General features: G+C 49.2%; 1 protein-coding gene across 3 annotated transcripts in view; it reads left to right on the top strand.

The window, feature by feature from the left end:
• RANGAP1 (Ran GTPase activating protein 1) overlaps window positions 1-23,229 on the top strand; it is a 368,213-nt gene that overhangs the window by 208,076 nt on the left and 136,908 nt on the right. For all 3 annotated transcript variants that reach the window (XM_085601202.1, XM_085601203.1, XM_085601201.1), the window contains one exon: window positions 12,879-13,056. In XM_085601202.1, coding sequence (XP_085457328.1) covers window positions 12,879-13,056 — 178 coding nt within the window. The remainder of the gene's footprint in view (window positions 1-12,878; window positions 13,057-23,229) is intronic.

Genomic DNA, 23,229 nt, shown 5'->3' with positions numbered 1-23,229 from the left:
TTTGCTCTTCCCCATCTGACCACCTCCCCATGCCAGCCAAGCACCGCCGGTGGCACAACAGACTTCAACCTCATGGTAATTTATCGTTTTGCTACGTTCTTTGCCACTCTTTAGAAAGGCCATATACCTGATCAATGTTGTATCTCTTATTTACTCCACAAAAACATCCTGTCATTGAAACGTACTTTAAGCATTTGGCTTGTTGTGGTCCAGGCTACCTTCAAATCTGTGAGAATGTAGTCTTGGTACAGTTTGTCTTAGAGAAAAAGCGTGTGTATTTTTCGGATTCTTTTTCGACTAGATTTTCTTTGTCCATTGTATTTTAAGGTTGCAACAAACTTGTGTATTCCATCGGATCTCATCTTAACTAAGCGATTTATCTGAAAGAAACACATCTGAAAGAAACACGTTAGTTAGATTCCTCACCTTAGAATATCCCCAGGCGTCAGGCTGGATCCGGAAAGATTTTTCGTCCGCAATACCCCTTGCGCGTCGTTAGGGGTCGTCTGCGTCTCCGCGTCCGTCATCGGCGTCGTGCGCCGGAATGACGTCGTCGAAGTACTTAGACGCCACCCTCGCGCGCTGACGTCAGTTATTCTTTTTTCCGCGCCAGACCGCGCCGATCCGGAAAGAGCTTACCCCATAGTCATTTTTTGACTAAACTTTTTTGGTCTACTTGTCGACTCGACTCTGGTGCCGGTAGGATGCCTGGGTTTAAAGCCTGTGACTCCTGTCACCGACTGATGTCGGTGACGGATCACCATCGCCGGTGCCTTTACTGTCTGGGGCCCGACCACGATGCGGAATCGTGCCTCGACTGTCAGGCCTTGACCTCGAAGGCTAGGCGGGAGCGGTCCCGTAAGCTTCTCGAGCTTCGACACTGCTCCGCACCGTTCAAGGTCACGGTCCAGGAGGAGGTCTAAGGACCGGTCGAGGAGCCACAGCGACCATCACCGCTCGTCGGGTTCAAAGTCTTTGGGTAAGTCGAAGCAGTCAAAGAAGTCCAAGAGGCGACACCGCTCTCCGGACTCCCCTCGCCGGTCGCGCGACTCAGTCGAGGGTCAGGGTGGTCCCACCCCCGCGGCTCCGTAGGAGCCATGTCAGTACCCATACCCGCCGGTCCCTGGGACTGACGCGACTCCGGCGGAGAGCCATGAGGGGCCTGACTCCGCCGTCGACGCCTGCTGGCGCGCCTTCGGTCCCCGCGGGCTCGACTGGGCGACCTCGCGAGCTGGCGGCTCCGGCGCCGACTTCGGTCCCGACGCCGCAGGTCCCCGAGGGATCCAGGCCTTGATCTCTGCCGGTGCCGGTCGACCTCACAAGGCCTCCTCCGCCCACACCGGCGCCGTCTCCGGACGTCGCCGTTCCCCGGTTCAGCCCCGGTCCGGGCCCGGCACTGGTGCGGCGCCGTCCGACGCCACATCCAACGCCGATGGATGAACATTTCATCTACCGCCCGGCTCCGGTTATTCCCCCTGCTTATCAGGAATCGGATGACTGGTGCGACTGGGAGGGGTCTGAGGACCTTATGGGCAGGCAGGCCCATTTATCACAGGACTGGGCAGATGAACTGGGGGATGCCAGTGGTCTGGACACCTCCCCGGACACTGGTTTCATCTCTCCTCCGACTGTGGCCTCGGAGGAAGGTGCAGCTTTTTCAGTGGTGCTGCGCAAGCGGCCGACGCCCTTGGACTGGAGTTGCCTGCTGTGGCCGTGAGGACTAACATCCTCACTGAAGTGCTTCAACCGTCAGCAAGCTCCTCGGAGCCTCTGCTGCAGTTCAATGAGGCACTAGTGGACGTTCTGCAGGGCACCTGGTCCAAGCCCTCCACAGTACCTCCTGTGGATCGGAACGTGGCCCGGCGCCACCGCCCTGCTCCGGGCGACCCCAGTTTTCTGTCCCAACACCCCACGCCCGAGAGTCTGGTTATCCAGGCCTCTACTTCCCAATCCTCCTTCCCATCCGCTCCTCCGGATCGGGAATCCAAGAGGCTGGAACAGTTCGGAAAGAAGCTGTTCTCTTCCCTTAGTTTGGGCCTGCGGTCCTTGAATACCGCTTGCCTCTTGGACCGTTATTCCCACTCTCTGTGGGATACGGTGGAGGACGTGCTGCCCCTGTGTCCGGAGGAGGCCCGGAACCGGCTCGCCCAGGCTCTCGCCGACGGGCGAGATGCAGCACGACATGCTATACGATGTGGACTAGACACTCGGACTCGCTGGGTAGGTCGATGTCAACCACGGTGGCGCTCTGTCACTACGCCTGGCTGCGGTCCACGTCTTTCTTGGGGGATGTCCAGAGTACCCTCATGGATATGCCCTTTGATGGCACTCACCTTTTTGGCGAGAAGGCGGATAGTGCGCTGGCGCACTTCAAGGACTCCCGGGCTACGGCCAAGTCCTTGGGCCTCTCGACCCCGCGACTGCAAACTTCCGCCTTTTGCCCCTTTCGTGGCCAAGGAAGGGGCGCCTCCTCACGTCTGCCTAGCCACCGGCTGCAGACTCAACCTGCACGCGGTCGTGGATTCCGCCGAAGCGGTACCGGGGGACAACGTGACGGTCAGTCCACATCTGCCTCGACAGTATCCGCCTCAAAGCCCTCCTAGTCCGAGCTTTCAGACCCATTCCACGCCAGTGGGCGGCAGAGTTCGCCATCACCTGCTCCACTGGCGTTACATCACGTCAGATAGGTGGGTGCTGAAAATCGTCCGAAGGGGCTACTCCCTCCCCTTCGAGACGACCCCTCCAGCCTTGCCACCGCAGTACCACCGTATGTCGGGGGATCACTTGAATCTTCTGCGGGAGGGAGTTGCGGCCCTCTTGGCCAAAGGGGCCGTCGAGCGCGTTCCTGGTCCAGAAGTAGCTCGTGGCTGCTATTCTCACTACTTTCTGGTTCCCAAGAAGGGAAAAGGGGGGCCTACGCCCTATCTTGGACCTCAGGAGCGTCAACGCCTTCCTCCGGAAGGAGAGGTTCAAGATGCTCACCTTAGCTCAGGTTCTGGCTGCCCTAGACCCTGGAGACTGGATGGTAGCGTTGGACTTGCAGGGCGTTTATTTCCACATCCCCGTCCTGCCGGCCCACCGGCGTTACCTGCGATTCACGGTGGGTCAGGAGCATTTTCAGTTCACTGTGCTCCCCTTCGGCCTCGCCAGTGCCCCTCGGGTGTTCACGAAAGTGATGGCGGTGGTCGCAGCTCATCTGCCCAGATTAGGTGTTCCAGTCCTCCCCTTTCTGATGGATACATCTGCCAGTGGATTCCTCACCTTGTGAATATCCCCTGCGCCAGCATTCCACGGAACTTTTCTTCCCCAGCATTCCACGTCGACGTGGGCGACGTCATAATACATCGGCTCCGCTCGCGACTCCGATCGACGTCACCGGAGCCATAAGAAGCCCACGTCGGCGTGATGACGTCAGTTCCCTTTTTTCTGCGCCTTCGACGCGCAACGGTTTTTCTCCAGTGCTACTTTGTAGTTTGGTCGTGTATCTCTGTTTATTCGGCTATGTCTTCGACTAGGAGGTCGGGCTTTAAGCCCTGTAGGGAGTGTGGAGGCCTGATGTCGATAACGGATCCACACCAGAATTGTTTATGGTGCCTCTCCTCGGAACATGATATGGAGGAGTGCGGATGCTGTAAAAGCATGAACCCGAAGGCTCTCAAGGAAAGGAAGACCAAGCTCTTCATGACGAAGATTGGTGAGGAGAAAAGAGGGAGGAAGAAGGAGAGATCGAAGAGAGAGTCATCGACTTTGAGGTCGAAGAAACACCATAAAAAAAGTAAACATTCTAGACGTCGATCCTCGAAGTCCAAGAAATCGAAGTCGAGGTCGGCTTCGTCTCATCGACGTCGGAGCAAAGGTTTGTCTCCTTCTCCTTCACCTTCGAGGTCACCGGAAGGTTCTCCTTCGAGGAAGCAGACTCCGATTCAGTCTCCGACGAGGTCTTCGGCTCCGTCTAAGACGTCGACTCCGGTTCGTGTGGAGTCGGATGCTTCTATGCATGAGGAGCAGGAAGAGTCTGTTCCAGTACCTGAAGATTCTGAGGCTCCAGTGGAGGATACTGCGGAGCCGGTGCCGGTGGCCCCACAAGAGGTTCCTTTGCCTCAGTTCCCGGCCCCAGGTACGGATTCGGCTAATTTCTTAAATGCCATGTATGGCATTTTTAATAGGGTGCCCGACCCATCCGGAGCATCAACTGGTCCCGTGGGTCCGATGGCCTTTACAATGGGGGTGCCACAGCAGTATGCTCAGGCCCCCTTTATGCCCTTTATGCCGATGGCGCCTTCTTGGCAGTTTCCGGCGCCGTCTGGGGATCCGATTCGACCTTGGAAGGTCCGGCAGGCTTCGGAGCCTCCTTCGACGCCGAAACCGACTCCATCGACGCCGAAACCGACTCCATCGACGCCGAAACCGACTCCATCGACGCCGAGGCTGACTCCATCGGCGCCGTGTCTGGCGCCGTCGACGCCGGTTCCTCTGGTTCCTCCGACGCCGCGTACGACGTCGCCGACGTCGGTTCCCCGAATCCGGTCGAGGAGGGAAGCCCAGAGGGTGTTGGAGGAAAGAAGATATCGAGAGGTGGAAGAAGGTGAGGTTGATTCTTCTTCGGACGAGTTCGATGGCATTGAGGAAGCCAGTGGGCTGGATACTACCCCAGAGTGGGAATATGCATCTGCCAGGTCTTCTCCACCTCATGAGTTGGCTCCCTATCACGTAGTGATAAAGAAAGCGGCAGAGCTTCTGGATTTACAGCTGCCTTCTGTGGAGTACAAATCCAACCTGCTCACAGAAGTGTTACACTCTCCGACTGCGACATCAGAGCCCTTGTTGCCTTTCAATGAGGCCATATTGGAGCCGGTATTAGAGGTATGGAAGAAGCCCCTTTCATCTCCTGCAGTGTGTAGACAGGTGGCAAGAAGGTACAAGGTTGCACCAGGGGATCCTGACTTTTTATCCACTCATCCGTCCCCGGACAGTTTGGTTGTGCAGGCTTCATGCTCCAAGCATGCTTCCGGTGCCTTTCCTCAGTCTCCAGCTGACAGGGAGTCTAAAAAAGCTGATCAGGCAGCCAAAAAGACCTTTTCGACAGGAAGCATGGCGTTAAAATTTACTAATGCTACATGCCTGCTGGGGCGCTACGTGCACGCTCTAATGGATTCCATTAAGTCCTTGGCTCCTAAGTTGCCTGAAGGGGATAAGTCATCCTTCATGGTGGTTGTAGCGGACACTCAGGCGCCTGCCAGGCAAGTTATCCAGACAGGGTTGGATACTGCGGACTCCGTGGCAAGGATCATGGGTTTGTCTGTTGCTGTAAGAAGGCAGGCTTGGCTCCGTAACTCTGGTTTCTCAGCGGATGTTCAGGCTACGCTGGTCGATTTTCCATTTGATGGTCAGAAGCTGTTTGGGGAGAAAGCGGACTCTGCCCTTCAGCGTTTTAAGGACAGCCGATTGACTGCAAAATCTTTGGACCTGCAAGTACCGGCAAGGGGTTCGACCTTTCGAAAATTTAGGGGCTTTGGGCGATCGTCTTTTCGCTCTTACCGGCAGCCCCAGCAGCAGCAGCAGCAACAGCAGAATCCCCTCTATAAGTCCTATAGAGGGAGGCAAAGGGGTCGGAGAGGTTCTGGACGCAACCCCTCTTCTTCCTCCTCCTCTGCTCCCAATGAGGCCTCAGGGAAGCAGCCCTAGATCCCCCATCCTGGATCATGTAAGACCTGTGGGGGGTCGGGTGTCCTACTTTCTACGGGGTTGAAAATCGGTTACAACAGACCTTTGGGTTTTGAACCTCGTAGAGACTGGGTACGCCCTTCCCTTTCGGGAGTTTCCTCCCCCTTACCCTCCTTGCCAAGGTTATTGTTCGGAGGACCACCTGCTTCTCCTGCAGAAGGAAGTTCTAGCCTTGCTCCAGAAGGGTGCAATAGAGGTGGTTCTGGAGCAGGAAAGGGGTCAGGGATGCTACTCCCGTTATTTCCTGATTCCCAAAAAGGACGGCAGATTGCGTCCGATACTGGACCTCAGAATCTTGAACTTTTACCTGAAACAGGAGAAATTCAAGATGCTGACCCTTGCGCAGGTTCTTCAAGCGTTGCAGCAAGGAGACTGGATGGTGTCGCTCGACTTGCAGGACGCGTACTTCCACGTCCCAATCCTGAAGTCGCACAGGAAGTATCTCCGTTTTACGGTTGGGTCGCAACATTACCAGTTTGCGGTCCTCCCGTTTGGTCTTACTACCGCACCTCGAGTCTTCACAAAGGTGATGGCAGTGGTGGCTGCCCATCTCAGGAGGTCGGGGATTCCGGTTTTTCCCTACCTGGACGACTGGCTTCTGAAGGCAGAGTCCCCAGAGATGGTGCAGCATCATCTGCAGGTAACATCGCAGCTGTTGTTCGACTTGGGTTTTTCGATCAATGTGCCCAAATCTCACCTGGTGCCCTCTCAACGCAACCTGTTCATAGGGGCGGTACTGGACACTACTGTGTGTCGAGCATTCCCTCCTCCTCAAAGGATTCTCGACATTCAGGAGATGGTCCCTTTATTCCACAATGGAGCGGTGGTTCCAGTTCTGAAGGTCCAGTGGTGCCTCCGCAGGCAGTGGTATCAGCACAACGGAGATCTCAGGGAGTCGATCAGGATCTCCAGAGAAGCTGCAGGGGATCTATCTTGGTGGAGCGTGGAGGGCAATCTGTCTCAAGGGAAGCCCTTCCATCTACCTCCATCGGTGGCCACGGTGATAACGGATGCCTCTACCTTAGGGTGGGGCGCTCATCTGGGGGATCTGGAGATCTGGAGATCAAGGGTCTTTGGTCTCCAGAGGAAAGGTTGCTTCACATCAACCTTCTGGAGTTACGGGCGATATGTTTGGCGCTCAAGGCCTTCCTCCCTTCCCTTCGCGGTCGGTCGATTCAAGTCCTGACGGACAACACTACTGCGATGTGGTATGTCAACAAGCAGGGAGGAGTGGGGTCTCTTTGTCTCTGCAGAGAGGCTCTGCGTCTATGTTCCTGGGCTCAGGACCATCAGATTTGTCTGATGGCAAATCATCTGGCCGGGGTTCTAAACGTACGTGCGGACAGTCTCAGTCGGCAGTTCTCCGCCGACCACGAGTGGAGGCTCCATCCGGAGGTGGTTCGTCATGTCTTTCGGACGTGGGGGACACCTCGGGTGGACCTGTTTGCCACCCGCGAGAACGCGCACTGCCCGTCATTCTGCAGTCTCCAGTTTCTGATGCAGGGGGCGCTGGGGGACGCGTTTCTGTTGAGTTGGGGCTCACAACTCCTTTATGCGTTTCCTCCCATACCTTTGATTCCTCGGGTTCTGAGGAAGATTCGCCAAGACCGGGCCCAAGTCATTTTGGTCGCCCCGGATTGGGCAAGAAGGGTATGGTATACAGATCTTCTCCACCTATCCTTGTGCCCTCCGCTCCGTCTCCCTCTGAGGGCAGACCTCTTCTTGCAGTCGGAGGGGCAGGTTCTACACCCCCACCTCCAGAGCTTACACCTTCATGCCTGGAGATTGAACGGGGCAACCTGAGTTCATGCTCTCTCCCACCTGATGTGGTGGACGTTATTTTATCGGCCAGGCGACACTCCACCAAGTCCATTTACTCCTACAGGTGGTCGAAATTTGTAAAGTGGTGTGGAGAGAGATCCATTGATCCTTTAAAGGCCCATCTGTCCAATGTGCTTCAGTTTGCTCTTTCCTTGGCTCAGCAGGGCTTTGCTGTGGCCACGGTCAAGGGCTACCTTTCGGCCTTATCGGCATTTCTGTGCCTCCCAGATCAACCTTCACTATTTAAATCTCCGGTTGTTCTGAGGTTCATCAAGGGCCTTACAAACATGTTTCCTCCTACTCCATTTGTAATGCCTCAGTGGGACCTTAATCTTGTTTTAACCTTTCTAATGGGGTCCCCTTTTGAGCCTCTTCATACTTGTCCTTTGAGGCTGTTATCATTTAAGGTGGTTTTTCTTGTAGCCATAACCTCGGCAAGGAGGGTGAGTGAGCTTCAAGCTCTTAGTTCCAAACCTCCTTTTCTTACCTTACATGCTGAAAGGATGGTTCTCAGGACCAGGGCTGCTTTCCTGCCAAAGGTAGTCACTCCGTTTCATTTGGGGCACTCTCCCTGTTTTCCACCCTCCTCCTCACCCTTCCAAAGAGGAGGAAAGACTCCATCGTTTGGACCCGAAGAGGGCTGTTAGTTTTTATCTGGATAGAACCAAGGACTTTCGCCTTGATGACCAGCTCTTTATTGGCTACATTGGTCGTTCTAAGGGGAAGGCGGTGCACAAGCGCACGCTGTCAAGATGGATAATTCTGACCATCAAGATCTGCTACGCCCTGGCTGGTAAGACTCCTCCTGATGGCATTAGAGCGCATTCGACTAGAGCTAAAGCTTCTACATCTGCTTTGGCCCGGGGTGTTCCTGTGGCAGATATTTGTAAAGCCGCGACTTGGGCCTCCCTCCATACTTTCGCAAAGCATTATTGCTTGGACTCTGAGATGAGGAGGGAGGGCAACTTCGCGCGCTCTGTGTTACAGGACTTTCTGGTATAGGAAGGTGGACACCCTCCTCCGGGAGTGGGGACTGCTGTGGGAATCTATTCACAAGGTGAGGAATCTACTGGCAGATGTATCCATCAGAAGAACAAGCTACTTACCTTCGGTAACGCTTTTTCTGGTGGATACAGTATCTGCCTGTGGATTCCTCACTGACCCACCACCCTCCCCGTTGTCCACCTTTGTATACCATGAAATAGGTCTTGTTGATATGTTTTTATGCTTTGTTGTGCAATTGTAGGAAATGCTTGTTTATTTAGCATTCTTTTCCTTTGTATGCTATGCATATGTGTTGGTGTATTGTATACTGTGTATACTTTGAGTCTGTCGTTAGTCCACCTGTTCGCCTCGAAGGCACGGGGAAAAAATGGGTGGAACTGACGTCATCACGCCGACGTGGGCTTCTTATGGCACCGGTGACGCCGATCGGAGTCGTGAGCGGAGCCGATGTATTATGACGTCGCCCACTTCGACGTGGAATGCTGGGGAAGAAAAGTTCCGTGGAATGCTGGCGCAGGGGATATTCACATGGTGAGGAATCCACAGGCAGATACTGTATCCACCAGAAAAAGCGTTACCGAAGGTAAGTAACTTGTTCATCTCGACGACTGGCTGTTGAAGGCGGGTTCGCCCCAGCAAGTCGTCTCCCACCTCCAGACTACGGCCGACCTCCTGCATTTGCTGGGGTTCTCCGTCAATGTGCCCAAGTCGCATCTGAGTCCCTCCCAGAAGCTCCTCTTCATCGGAGCGGTTCTGGACCGGGTTTCGGTAAGGTTGGTGCTGCGGCTTCTGGGTCTGATGGCCTCCTGCATCCTATTAGTGCATTACGCCAGGTGGCGAATGCGGGCTCTGCAGTGGGACCTGAAGTTTCAGTGGGCCCAGCATCGGGGCAACCTGTCCGACCAAGTCTTGATCTCGGAGGGCACTGCAGTGGTGGCTTACGAACCACGATTGGGTCAGCGGCAGATCCCTCTCCCTACCCCATCCGGTGCACGTAGTAGTGACGGATGCGTCTCTCCTGGGATGGGGGGGACCATTTGGGGGAGGCGGAGATCAGAGGCCTCTGATCTCCGGCGGAGTCTCAGCTCCATATCAACCTTTTGGAGCTGAGAGCGATCCGACTTGCACTGAAGGCATTCCTTCCCGTTATCTGGGGAATTGTGGTGCAGGTGTTCACGGACAACACCACCGCCATGTGGTATTGCAACAAACAGGGCGGGGTGGGGTCGTGGACCCTTTGTCAGGAGGCTCTGCGCCTCTGGACGTGGCTGGAACATCAGGGCATCACCCTGGTGGTTCAACATCTGGCGGGCTCTCTGAACCCCAGAGCAGACTAACTCAGCCGCCGGTGCATGATGGATCACGAATGGCGTCTAAACTCGGACGTGGCGCAAGGCCTCTTTCGGCAGTGGGGAGAGCCTTGGTTAGATCTATTCGCCACCGAAGAGAACGGGCAATGTCAGCAGTTCTGCGCGTTGGAGTTTCCAAGGAGGCACTCGGGGACGCCTTTCGTCGCGAGTGGAGTTGCGGTCTGTTGTACGCCTTTCCGCCTATACCACTTCTGCCCAGAGTGCTGAAGAAGATCAGGCGCGCCTGGGCCCAAGTCATCTTGGTGGCTCTGGATTGGGCACAAAGGTACTGGTATCCCGAGCTACTCAGTTTGTCAATCGATCCCCCGATACGAGTGCCTCTTCCGGAGGATCTTCTGTCGCAGCAGCAGGGGACGGTCCTTCACCCGAACCTGTCCAGTCTCCACCTCCATGCGTGGAGATTGAGCGGCGACAGTTGATGCCATTTGACTTGCCTCCTAAGTCTGTGATGGCATTCTGGCAGCCAGGCGTCCCTCCACAAAATCGGTATACGCCTGCCGGTGGAACAAATTTGTGGCATGGTGCACAGCTAAGGCTGTGGATCCCCTTTCCGCCCCTCTTGCTGAGGTTCTCCTCTTTCTTCTTTCTTTGGCCCAGCAGGGCTCTGCTCTGGGCACCCTAAAAGGTTATCTTTCTGCTATCTCTGCTTTTTTACGGCTTCCTGATCAGCCTTCTCTTTTCAAATCCCCTGTTGTTTCTCGTTTCTTCAAGGGCATTACTCACATGTTTCCCCCTGTCCCCTTCGTAATGCCTCAGTGGGATTTGAATCTAGTCTTGACTTTTCCAATGTGCGCTCCCTTTGAGCCTCTTCACAATTGTCCCATTCGTCTTCTGACTCTTAAGACTGCTTTCTTGGTAGCCATCACCTCGGTGAGTGAGCTCCAGGCTCTATCTTCTAAGCCTCCCTTTCTTTCTATTCATCCAGACAAGGTTGTTCTCCGTACTCGTCCTTCCTTTCTTCCGAATGTGGTGACTTCCTTTCACATCGGGCATACTGTCACTTTGCCCACCTTCTTTCCGCATCCTTAGAAAGAGGAAGAAAGGCTCCACCGTCTGGACCCAAAACGGGCGCTGTCCTTTTATTTGGACCGCACCAAACAGTTCCGGGCGGACGACCAGCTTTTTGTTGGATATGTGGGTGCTAAGAAGGGGAGGGCAGTGCACAAGCGGACCATCTTGCGGTGGGTCGTCTTGTATTTAAAGGCTTGTTACTCCTTGGCTAAAAAGGACCCCCCTGTAGGGCTGAGAGCCCATTCCACCCGGGCCACAGCGGCCACTACTGCCGAGGGGTCCCCTTGCAGGACATCTGTCAGGCAGCAACGTGGGCCTCGCTGCACACGTTTGCCAAACATTATTGCCTGGACAGCCAAGTCCGAAGAGACTGCTTCTTTGGCCGTTCTGTTCTCCAGGACTTTCTTGTGTGATCTTGGTTCGCAGACCCACCACCGGGGTTGGAATTGCTGGGGTATCTATTTTAAGGTGAGGAATCTAACTAACGTGTTTCAGATGAACAAGTTACTTAACTTCGGTAACGATGTATCTGTAAGAAACATTAGTTAGATTCCTCACCGACCCACCCATCCTCCCCGTTCTGCGATTCGACATCTAGGGTTAAGGCTATCCTTTTCAGGGCCCTAAATTTTTTGGCACCATTGTCGGTCTCTTGCATGGCTCTGCGTTCCTGGTGCGGTAATCTATGTACAAGAACTGACGTCAGCGCGCGAGGGCGGCGTCTAAGTACTCCGTCGTCAATCCGGCGCACGACGCCGACGACGGACGCGGTGCCCCAGACGACGCCTAGCGATGCGCAAGGGGTATTGCTGACGCAAAATCTTTCCGGATCCAGCCTGACGCCTGGGGATATTCTAAGGTGAGGAATCTAACTAACTAATGTTTCTTACAGATACATAGTTACCGAAGGTAAGTAACTTGTTTGTCTGCCTGTTTTATTTCCTATAGCTAAATTATGATATGAATGGATACTTAGATTCCATTTTACCTGTATATAGAACTCCGTTTTAAATTTTGTAGCACATTGTGTGAGGTTTAGCATATAAAGCCTACTGCAGCTTGCAGGATTTTATTCACATTATTTACTCTAAATGACTAAGCATGCTCTTAACGCAATCATTTACGATTGTATTGCAAGTTGTGAAGCAGTATATTTCTTTCCTCTAACACTTTAGAAAGTTATAATGTATCAAATGTGACTTAGCCACACTATGACACCAAGGCTAGCTCTGTGTTTAGTCTGACCGGGCTTTGCAGTTAAGTTTCTGTTAAAGTTCAATGCTTAATTTGGAAAAGAATGTGTGACTGGCCCAATGTTTTGCTTAGAAGCCTATGGCCAGCTCTTGCAAAGATAGGGATGCCAAATACCAGGGCTGATTAATCTTGATTCCCCCTGTTACCTCTTTAATATACCACCTTCCCAGTCAGTTTATTTCACTCTTGAAGGTTCTTTTTTCTATCTGCTTTCTTCTTCTGACAGTTTTTCATTTTATCTCTTCCTCCGTCTTTTTGCCTTTTTGTATTTTTCTCTCTTATTACAGTTTAGTCTGTTGAAAAAAAATAAGTGCTGGTTCTCAGAAATGAGTGCTGGTGGACCCCACTGGCTTAATCAAGTACTAATTCAATGTTTCCCTAGCAGGTTGTCTTTCCTAAGTATAGGTATACAAACCAGGAAATCTAGATTACCTTCCGATACCACACTCATACAGATTTTTATTGTTTGTCCACACGATTTTGATCAGGACAATATTTTTGTGTGTGAGACACTCTGAGATGGTGGCAGGCCGTCCAGCCTAGAACTGTCTACAGTTCCACCTTCTTGAAATGTATAGCTGCAGGAATCTGGTTTTATCTATGCATGGTCATGTCGCTGATAGTTTAGGGATTTAAATAAATAATTCTTCATTGTGTGTCCGTAACTGTTCTTAATTCATATACTTTCTGTAGTGATGATGAGGGTGACGATGAGGATGATGATGTTGAAGAGGAGGAGGAGGAGGAAGATGATGAAAGTGAGGAAGATGATGACGTAGATGATGACGATGATGATGAAGAGGATGATGAGGATGAAGAGGATAGAGAAGATCAGCCCGTTTCACCCCCCAAGAAGATTTTAGAGTCTCATGTAGGTGGTTCGGTGAACATGGCATCCAGCACGGACATTGACAGATAGGATATGCATTGCTGCGTTTCGCAAGCCACCAAATGTTTCTCAGATGGGGGAGGGATGCAGGGGTTTAAAGGCATACGGCGCACTTAAAACTGGTGAGTGGATTCTTGCTTGTTTCTCTGCCTGCTGAGAAGTGGCTTTGGAGGATTGTGCCATAGATTTTAGATTTTTAGAGGGGCTGCTTCTACTGCTCTCCAGGGGCTTGCCTTGACTGCTGACTGGAGTTAAAGGAGCTGGGGTCATTTGTATCAAATGAAAAGTGAATGTGTTAGAATTCCAATTCTTGCAAAAGAAGCCTGGTGCTTCTTAGCATAACATGAGCTGTTACTCTCACTTGAATGGATGTGGTTTTTATGCCCTTGCTTTTTAATAATGAGTGGAGTTAGAACCCCTTGCTATAATCTATGCCAAATTGCATCTGTACACCCTGTATGCTTGAAAACAAGTCCTGTGTTTCAGAGTTATTCCCTTTGGATGCACACCTGGTCAGTATTGATTTCATTAAAGAACATGGCAGTGGTCATCTTGTTTAATGTGCCCTAAACATTTAATGCAGTACACCTTTCACTGTACATTGCTTCCTGTGGCATGCTCACCAATCTAAAGCTAAGCACTTGAAACTCCCTACTGTCCATTCTGATATGAGAGTAGGTGAAGCAACCTCATTTTATGAGTTAAATTATAGCGTTTCCAAGTAATTGGCACATGTGCTAAACCACAAAGGCCTTCCTGTTGTCCACAATTCACTGCCCAGCTGCACTGTTGCCATGTTCATCTGTGGAATTAGGCATAATGCGGCACACAATGAGTTCCATAAGCATTGAAAGAAATTTAGACCTAAGGCAAAATGTTTCACAAATAACAAAATGTTGAAAAATAATAATATACTTCTCCTTTAATATGAGATCTTGGCTTTGATAATGCGCACCTGTCCAGTTTGTTGCATCTTCTTGGGAGGGGTTAGAGATCTCCTTTGTGTGTGCACGCGCGTTGCCTGACCTGTAATTTAACTCATGTTTTTGATACAGCTGATCTTCCTTTCTAGTCTTTTTCAATATCTCAATTAAAACCCTGCATGCTTATCAGATGCCTAACCGAAAATGAGGGGTCATAACTTTTCCTCTCCTTTTAAAAGTAATCTCAACTGCAAAAAACAAATGGCCATTAAAAGGCACTTGAACTTTTTCATATTGTAAAGGTATCCTTTTAAATACTTGTGAACCAAAAACCTAAAACAACAAATACATATACAAATCTGACAGGCACTTGGGCTGCAGAACGTTTCTCAAGCAGAGGACAGATCGCTTTATCTGAGGGTAGTTATTACTTCTTGCCCAGTTACAGGCCCATTGATTTTTTTTAAAGCTGCCAATGCTGCATAGAAAAGGATTGAGTGTTCAAATTGGGTTTGGTGACGCTCATTGGTTGATGTTAAAGGTTTCGCGGGTGGGAAGATATGTTGCAACATCTGAGTTTTCAAGTGTTGCAAATTTCAGGCCAGTGTTTAAAAAAAAATACATTCACAGCCTTGACTCTTTCTTCTGATTTTCTTATTTAAGATTGAGTAGATGTGCTGAAATATCATGGTTTCCTATTTATTTGATGAATTAGCGTGGCGCCAAAATGTTTCTTTGCAGAAGGCCCACTACAGGACCCAAAGCAAATATTGTTGGTTTGCAGGGACCTGTGTTGTATCATTTTATGTGCTAGCATTATTGTTGCTAAGAATTTAGATGGGAGATTTTTCAGAGCCTGACAGCGTCTATGCCAGCATATTTTTTTTATGGCATTTCACAGGGAAAGTGCATTCCCATAAAGGTGACTCCCCGCTAGGGTTCTCAGACTGATCCTTGCCTTAGCAGATAGTTGACCTATCCTGGAGTCTGATAACCAGAAAGAAGTTCTCAAATGCAAACAACTCTATATATTCCTGTGGGAGATTATCTCATGTTGAACCCCACTTCTGTGCCAGCTGAAAATGTCTCCAACTTGTAGAGTTTCAGGCATGGATGTGTTAAGATGTGACTTCCAGAATAAAGCTTGTTTTGGTAAATGTTGTTTCTGTCAAGTTAATTGTGCACAAGCACAGAATCGGGCAGAACCCATGAGGGCTGAAGCTCTGCATCTTCTGGGGTTGAGTGGGGATATGTATATATTTGTAGTGTAAGTGGCTGTAGATAAATATACCTAGCATACTCCTGTCATCCAGAGTTGGACTTTGTCATTTGCAAGTTGTTTCTCCAAATAAGTCTCTCGAGTCCCAAGACGTGCTGTGACACCTCCTCCTCTGTGCATATTGCGCATGGGCATCAACAGCATATGCGATTGATTTTTTTCTGCCTTTGAGTTCAAATTTTTTAGTATGCTCCAAGTTCGCTGTGTTCTTCATGTATTATTTGGTGTTTTTGACTACATCTTGGGTGTGGCTCCTTCGAGCTCCGTTATCTACTCTGTTTTTGACAGAAATCCTTCATGCCTCAAGGTCTGCAGTCTTCGTGTAACACCTTCTTCGCTTAGCATACTTTCAGGGCCCAACACACTTTGATTTCCCGTCACCTGAGAATGCATCACGGTTGATGGAATGCACATAGTCTGAATATTGTTCTCAATGCCATTCGATAATCTGTTGAGTGCAGTCTGTTTGTCTCTAGACCATGACAACTTCTCCCTCTCCTCATGCCGCACCCTTCTGGTCAAAGAAAACACCCAAGTGTATTAGGGAACAATGCTGGGCACACAGCAAAATGCTGCAACAGGACCTGTCTGGTACCCCAAACATTTTCATGGAGGAAGATCCCCTCGGCACCCAACAATAGGAGGATGCTGAACCGTTGGGGCTCACCCTCATGCAATAGTCTCCCTGCATGGAGCCGCAATTGCTGAGTGAATTCGAAGACAACAAGCCAAGTGACCTGGATCTGCCACCGAAGACCAGACCTTGGGTGAAAACTACATCGAGTCTCGTGAGTAAACCAGCGATTCAGATAGTTTCACATTATGCTGAGTTCAGAGCAGGGCTCCCGCAGTCCTCTGGCATCGAGCCCCGAGCATGGCAGTTGATGCAAGTCCATCCACAGGTCACTGTCACATTCCCACTCCACTTAGCACCTACAGAAACCTTTAGATGCTAACAAGTCTCCAACCAAGATTGTTGATTGTTCCAAGCCGGCGCCAATGCGTTTCTTGGCTCCAAAGAGCTCAACTGCACCAAAAGCCGCTTCTGCTCTTAAGCCTTCATTGACGAATAAGCCATGTACAAGCTTCAAAGCCTTACCTAACCTTGAAACCCACTTGTGCTCTGAAGCCCCAATCTGCTCCGAAATCTCACCATGGTCCCAATAAAAGGAAAGATACAAGCCTTTAGTACCAGCCAAAGAGTAGGATGTTGAGGCCCCATTTGCAGAGGTTCCAATGACCGTTGGATGCTAAGCATCACTCCTCGTCATTCCCCTGTTCAGGGTCAAGATCTCTACCAAGTTGCTTGTACCGTTGGAGCCTATTCCTAGCAAGAGGAAACTTACTTTCAAGGACGTGCCTTCCTGCATGCATTCGTTCCCAGAACCTGCACATAATCATGTCCCTCTTCCACATGCACCTCTACACCCACCACCACCACCACCACCGTCACCTACCCCTCCACGACTGCCTTAGCTAGACTCTCTAGAGGGGATTTCCTTATTGGCCTCTCCTCAGGGAATTCACAATGGACCATTCGACACTTACAACCAGCCACTAGTGAAGGGGCTTACTGATAACCCATTGGACATTACAAGGTACTTCCCCGGTGTCCCTGACCTAGACCACTATCGTGTCAGGGCTTCACTTCCTGATGATACAGCTGCATGCCATGAAGTTTTTCAGTGTGTAGCTGCAGACCATAAAGTGGACTTGCATATAATACAAGGGGAGGGCGATTTCCGTATGGAGAGAGACACTTAAGTCCGGGTACTCAATCCACTTCCTACCTATGTGTAAAGGGATGATAGTATGCCCCTGAGAATTTTGTTGAGCCCATCAAGGCCAGTGTAGACCCTCCCATAGTGGCAAAAAGTTAAAACCCTTCGTCAGTGACTCTTTTGTACATTAGTGGACAATTCCAACCAGATTCTGTAGTGGTCGACACTATTAGCAAACGTGCCTTCGCCCAAAACACTGGCTATGCCCCTATCCTAATTAAAGGTAAAAGAAATGCACTCTGCGAGCAAGAGGATGGTGGGGGTGGGAGCAGCTACCTATTGGCGCATAGCCAATTCGGTTGCTGTCTGATTCAGATAGGATAGGCACAGTAGGAGGGGCTGAAGGAACTCCATCAGCACCTCCTGGGGCAGTTCTGGGAGAAGGGAAAGAATGTGTCAGAGGACAAATGGTCTCTTGCGTCAACTTTTGTTGTGCGTTGAATACTGCTGACACAGCCTCCATGGGAGTTAATACAATTGTTATACCTGGATCCCACATCTAGCTCTGCATCTCTGGTTCCAAACCTGAGGTGCAGCAGCATCTCATCAACCTCCTGTTTAACGGGGAGAACCTTTTCAGGCCACAGGTTTTTGAGATGCTCAAAGATAAAAAAGGATACTGAGGTAGCCAAATATATTGGTGCTTTCCAGGCTGCAATATTTGGTTGGTCTCATTTTGGAGGCTGGAAATCAAACGTGGGGTCAAAAGCATCCATCCTGAGCAGCCTTGCTTATGGCAGAAGCAGGACTACCACTATCAAACCAGTAGGGATCCTACAGAAAGAACAATCTGGATAGTGACAAAGGCAGCTCAAACAAGTCACCTGCCTCTGCCAAACAGCGATGTGCCCACATATCACCTGTTGGAGGGGTGACGGGGGGGGGGGGGGGGAGACTTTGTGTAATTTATTAATTTAATCAGGAAATCACGTAATGCTTTAGGTGCTTGCAATACAGCATCGCTACTGCCTTAAACGTCATTCCACTCCTCCCAACATCCTACCACGGTCACACAGGCTCAGCAACAAGCAGATCCCTCTTCTTGAAGTAGATGTTTGGGCAGTTCTGCAAAAGAGAGCTATAGAAGCCACCCCCTTGCAATATTAAAGTACAGGGGTATACTCTGCTGTACTTTCGCATTCCCAAGGATGGATCCGTCAGGCCTATATTTGATTGCAGGCCCCTTAAGCGCTACGCCATAACAGAGCCTTTATGGATAACAACCCTAAAGGAAGTCATCACCCCCCCCCCCCCCCCCCCTCTTTGACAAGGGCATTTGATGACATCACTCTATCGTAAGAGCACTTACTTGCATATTCTCACCAATCAAAAGTACCTTCGCTTTGTGGTAAGTGGACATTACTACCAGTTCAAAGTACTCCTCCTAGGGGTCACCACGGCCCCAAGGATGTTCATAAAGTGTCTGGCAGTGGTGATGGTGCATCTTCACATGGAGCGAATCCATGCCTTTTTCCAGCATTTGATCTTTTACATATTCACATTCTTGAATTATTTCCCATCTTCATGCTGGGAATCCCTGGTACATTAAAATAGCAGTATACAGTGTAAAATATACAGCATACAGTGTATGATATTAAAATGGCCATATGCCTGAAACAATGTAGTATGTTTAGTAGCACATCCGCCTCATTTGAAGAAACCCAAACGTCAGCCATTGAAGTGGAAGCTTAAGCTCTCCTAATTCCCCTAAAGGCCACTGTAGCTCAGATTTCGATCACTGGTCCTATGTGAGGGAGTCCCCTCAGAGCTCTTCTTTAACCTTTCGGTGAACCTTAAATTATTTATATTTTAGTCTGCCCTGGTATTGAACCAGCCCTATCCTCGGCACTACTGTACTGTCAGTTGTTTTTGGGAAAGATTGTCACAATTTCAGAATCAGGGAGGTCTTTTGGTCTGTCGCCAACTATCACCTTGGCTGACAAAGAGAAGAGATCTCTTTTTAAAACCTGATTATCTTGTGGCAGCAAGAAGATTTACACTGATGACCCACACTCTGTATTTATTGTCTTTATCCTAAACATAAGTCATCAGAATGTAAGATTTTTAAGTGTGTCTCAACTAAGAATTTTAAGGATAGAGAAAGGAGGCTGGCTTTATTTTTTATGAGTAAAGATATTTTCCTCCTAAAGGAGATGCCCCTTCTTCAGGAGTAGATGTCATGAGAAGGGCCCCTCCAAGCACTTCCATGAAAGCAGCACTCAAGAGGAGACTTGTACAATTTCCTGACCATGATTTATTTTGTACAGCACTTGGTACCGCGCTTGCAGACACCCCCTCTCCTGAGAAACCTCAGTCTAGCGCTACAGAGATTCACCTGTGATGATAAAGCTTTCAAAGGAAACCTCATTGACTATGAGACCCTCGACTATTTAAACTCAATCATCGACAACTAAGATACCTTCAATGATGACACAGTCGATGACTAGCATTCAATCGACGTCGACAGCGAAGACACTGTTATCGACGACCATACCGTTGACTATTAAGTCACTTTCAACAGCACCACAGTTGAGAACCACGCAGCCAATAAAGGACATTGGAGGAAATGTTTTTTTCGTCTTTAAGGGCAACGAATTTACCTCCAGTGCAACTATTGTAGTCAGATCAAGAAGAAGAGGCTAGTGATTATGCCTTGCTGACCGCTTACATCTCAGCACAATTGGATGTGAGATATGTCCCAGATGTTGGAGAGGAAGCAATAGACAATGAGAAGTCCTACAGTTAATGTGTCAGCAAGAGTGCTAGTCTAGGAGTACTCTAATTGATTTAAGGCAGAAACCACTTAAATATTGTAGAGATCCAGATGTGGTCCAGGTGCCAATTGTCTTATAAACTTTGTAACAAACTATGTATACTTTTAATTTATTACCACAGTAACCAACTAATATTCCTAACATGGGGGTACCTGCTACGCCCATTCTCCGACCTCCTCAACCTGGTCCTTTACCAGTTTCATCTCCTAGACAGCCATCACCGCTAGCTCCTCCTCCCAATGCCAAGGAGATCGGCCCATAAAGATCTGGATGAGGTTTGCTCTCATGGTTCTACATATTCTGATATAGGAGAGATATCACTAGACTGTGATGGAAGAGTTGATAGTGGGTCGAGAATTCATTGTCCAAGTAGAAATGATGGGCCAATTCCACAAGATGCTACAGAAAGAGTGGCCAAGGAATTCAACCTGCCAATGACCTCTGTAGTTCAACCATACTTTCTTGATGACTTTAAAGAGCAACCTTGGAAATACGTTAAGTCCATATCCATTCTTGATTATATCTGGTCAGAAGGTCTGAAATTAATTAAGACACCTGGTACTGTTCCAGCTGTGATACCTCGTCTGGAGATGAAATACAAGGCCCCTAGTTTCAGCCCCAGCTTGCCTCACTGGTCATACTAGACAGGATTCAGTAATTGCTTCAGCATCTCAAATAAGAACCAATACCCCAATAATGCATCATCTAGTCCGCCAGTCAAGGATAACAAACATATTGACAACCGGAACATTTCCTCTTTGGCAGCAACCTCCATTAGGTCAGCAAATGCCCTGGCGATTCTAGGCAGTCATGATCTCCAGATGTGGCATGACATTGCTCCATTGCTGGAACTTATTCCTGAGGATAAGAGGGAAACCGAGTTATCCTAAAGGAAAGAGAACTAACTTCTTTCATTATTGACAAGCAATGGATGCTTCAAATACAGGGTTTTGCCAGTTGGCAGGAGGTACTGTACTAAAGAGACAAGGCTGGTTAAAATCCACCTCCTTCCCTACTGTTGCCCAATTTAAGATCTTAGACATGACTGTTATGTGCTAACTCTTTTTGCTAAACATTCTGATGCAGCTGTGCAAGGCCTTAAAACCAACATTGACAAAGCCATTAGGACTGTTGCAGTATTAAAAATTTGGGACATCTACTTTTCATGAACCGCGATCAGGGACTACCTTATTATGCTTCAAAGACAGTCTGGATTTGATTTGATGCGCCTTCAATCTAAAGGCTCCTCACAAGCTTGAACAATGACAGTCAGAAAAACGCCTTTTCTGTCTAGTTCTCAGAATTTTTGGTGGGAGAGGGCGGGGGAATTTCCCTTTTCTGCTCACGCATAGGAGGAACATAACATCAAACAAATAGGTGATATAGATTGTCCAATCGGGCCTTGCGTTGGAGTTCATTCAGGGACCCCTAGTTTCTGCAGCAGGAAAGAACATCTTCATCTGAAGGAGCTGCAAATTGACATTTTCTAAGGAGGCTTGGAGATTGTCCCCAAATAACAAAGGAATCTAGGTTTTTATCCCCGGTTCTTCCTAATCAAAAGGTAGACAGGTCAGTGGAGTCCAGTGCTGGTTCTGAGAGTGCTGAACAAGTTAAAAAATAAATAAATAAAAGGTGTCATTTTTCGGGTGCTTAATTCGCAAGAAGTCCACCTGATGATGCAGGAAGGCAATTTTTTTGACATCCTTCAACTTTGTGTGTCTACTTCCACATACCCATTCATCAAAAACACAGAAAGTACCTTTGATTCTCAGTTGCAGGTCACCACTACCAGTTAAAGGCGTTCCCTTTTGGGCTCAAATCGGCACTGAGAATATTCACCAAATGTCTCACTCCAGTTGCCGCTTTTAGGTGTTACCCTACCTAAATGACTGGTTAGTCAATTTGCGCTATCCAGGGACAGAGCAAAAGCTTCCACAAATATTTGCATCAGTCTCTTCTGCAGATTAGGTCTCATTTTGAACAGGGAGAAACCATTGTTGAAACCCCAAACAAAAATCCAATATCTGGGAGCAATACTCAACACTCAGTTGGGGAAAGTCTTTCCAACATCAGAAAGAGTGAGAACGTTATAGACCATCGCAAAGACTATTGCTAAAAATAAAATCGGTCATAGTTAGGCAATACAAATCCCTGATAGGTATGTACAGGCCTCCTTCTGTTTTGCAGGCTTCATATGAGCCCTGTTCAGCAAGAGCTGTATTTGCAATGGAAACCGGTTAAAGGCTTATGGGAAGATATGGTTTGTGTCACAAGGCGCTTGAAGTAAGCTCTAATGTGGTAGAGAATTCCAGCAAACCTAACTGCAGGTCTTTCTTTCCTTCCGATAAGAGTGGTTATTACTCACCACAGATGCATCCATGGACGAATGGAGAGCTGGCCTGCAAGGGCTTTCAACCAGAGGCCTCTGGTCCGATGCAGAAAAGAGGCTCCACATCCATCTGTTGGAACTCCGCGCCGTAAGCCTAGGATTACAAGCATTCCTCCCCAGATTGGCAGGTCAACCGGTCCTAGTCAGGACAGACAAAACAACATCTATGTTCTAGATAGCCAAGCAATGAGGAACACGGTCCAAAATCGTTTCAGTAGGTGGTCAGCTGCTGTGGAACTGGGCCATTTCTCACAGGATCGACATTGCTGTGGGACATCTGCCAGAGCGATCAAGTGGATGCACTCTGCTGACAAATTTCAGATTGTCATTAGTGGGAACTACAACAGAAACAGGTGGATTACATTTTCCTTCAGTGGGGTCACCCTCATATTTGATCTGTTTGCCACTTTGAACAGCAGAAAATGCCTGTACTTCCCATGCAGGTTTTTGCATCCAGGAACGATGGGCAATGCTCTTTCAATCAGTTGGTCCAAGATATTTGCCTACACCTTTTCTCCTTTTCCCCTGATCTTCACTGTGTTGAAGGCAAAGATAGACCATTGCACTCTGATCCTCATTGCTCTGAAGTGCCCTCACCAGTACTAGTAAAGTGAGCTACTGGAGTTGGCAGTACTTTCAGCCATTCCTTTGAAGTTGCATCCCAGGATATTGTCCAGACGACATGGAGAGATTCTTCACCACGATCCCAAGTCACTGAACTTGACCGCATAGTACCTGACCACCTAGAATTTGGCGATTTGGTTCTATTGCAAGAGTGTTAACAGATTCTGGTGCAGGCTTGATGTCTGGTTAACAATAAGACTGATGATGCCAAATAGAAGTGTTTGTGTCTGGTGCAGGAATAATGGTCTTCATCCACTTCAGTTATTAACTATGGCCAAAAGTGGTTGCAAACATTCTTCTGTCAGGGTCCATCTGGCTGTAATCTCGATATGTAGAAGGACTGACACCTTGTTGTCTACTCTTTTTTCCTAAAGGATCATTAAAC

The sequence above is a fragment of the Triturus cristatus genome, chromosome 4_2 (assembly GCF_964204655.1).
Source record: "Triturus cristatus chromosome 4_2, aTriCri1.1, whole genome shotgun sequence".
Taxonomy (NCBI): Eukaryota; Metazoa; Chordata; class Amphibia; order Caudata; family Salamandridae; genus Triturus; species Triturus cristatus.
The sequence above is the reverse complement of the archived record's forward strand: the minus strand, read 5'-3'. Positions and strand labels throughout refer to the sequence as shown.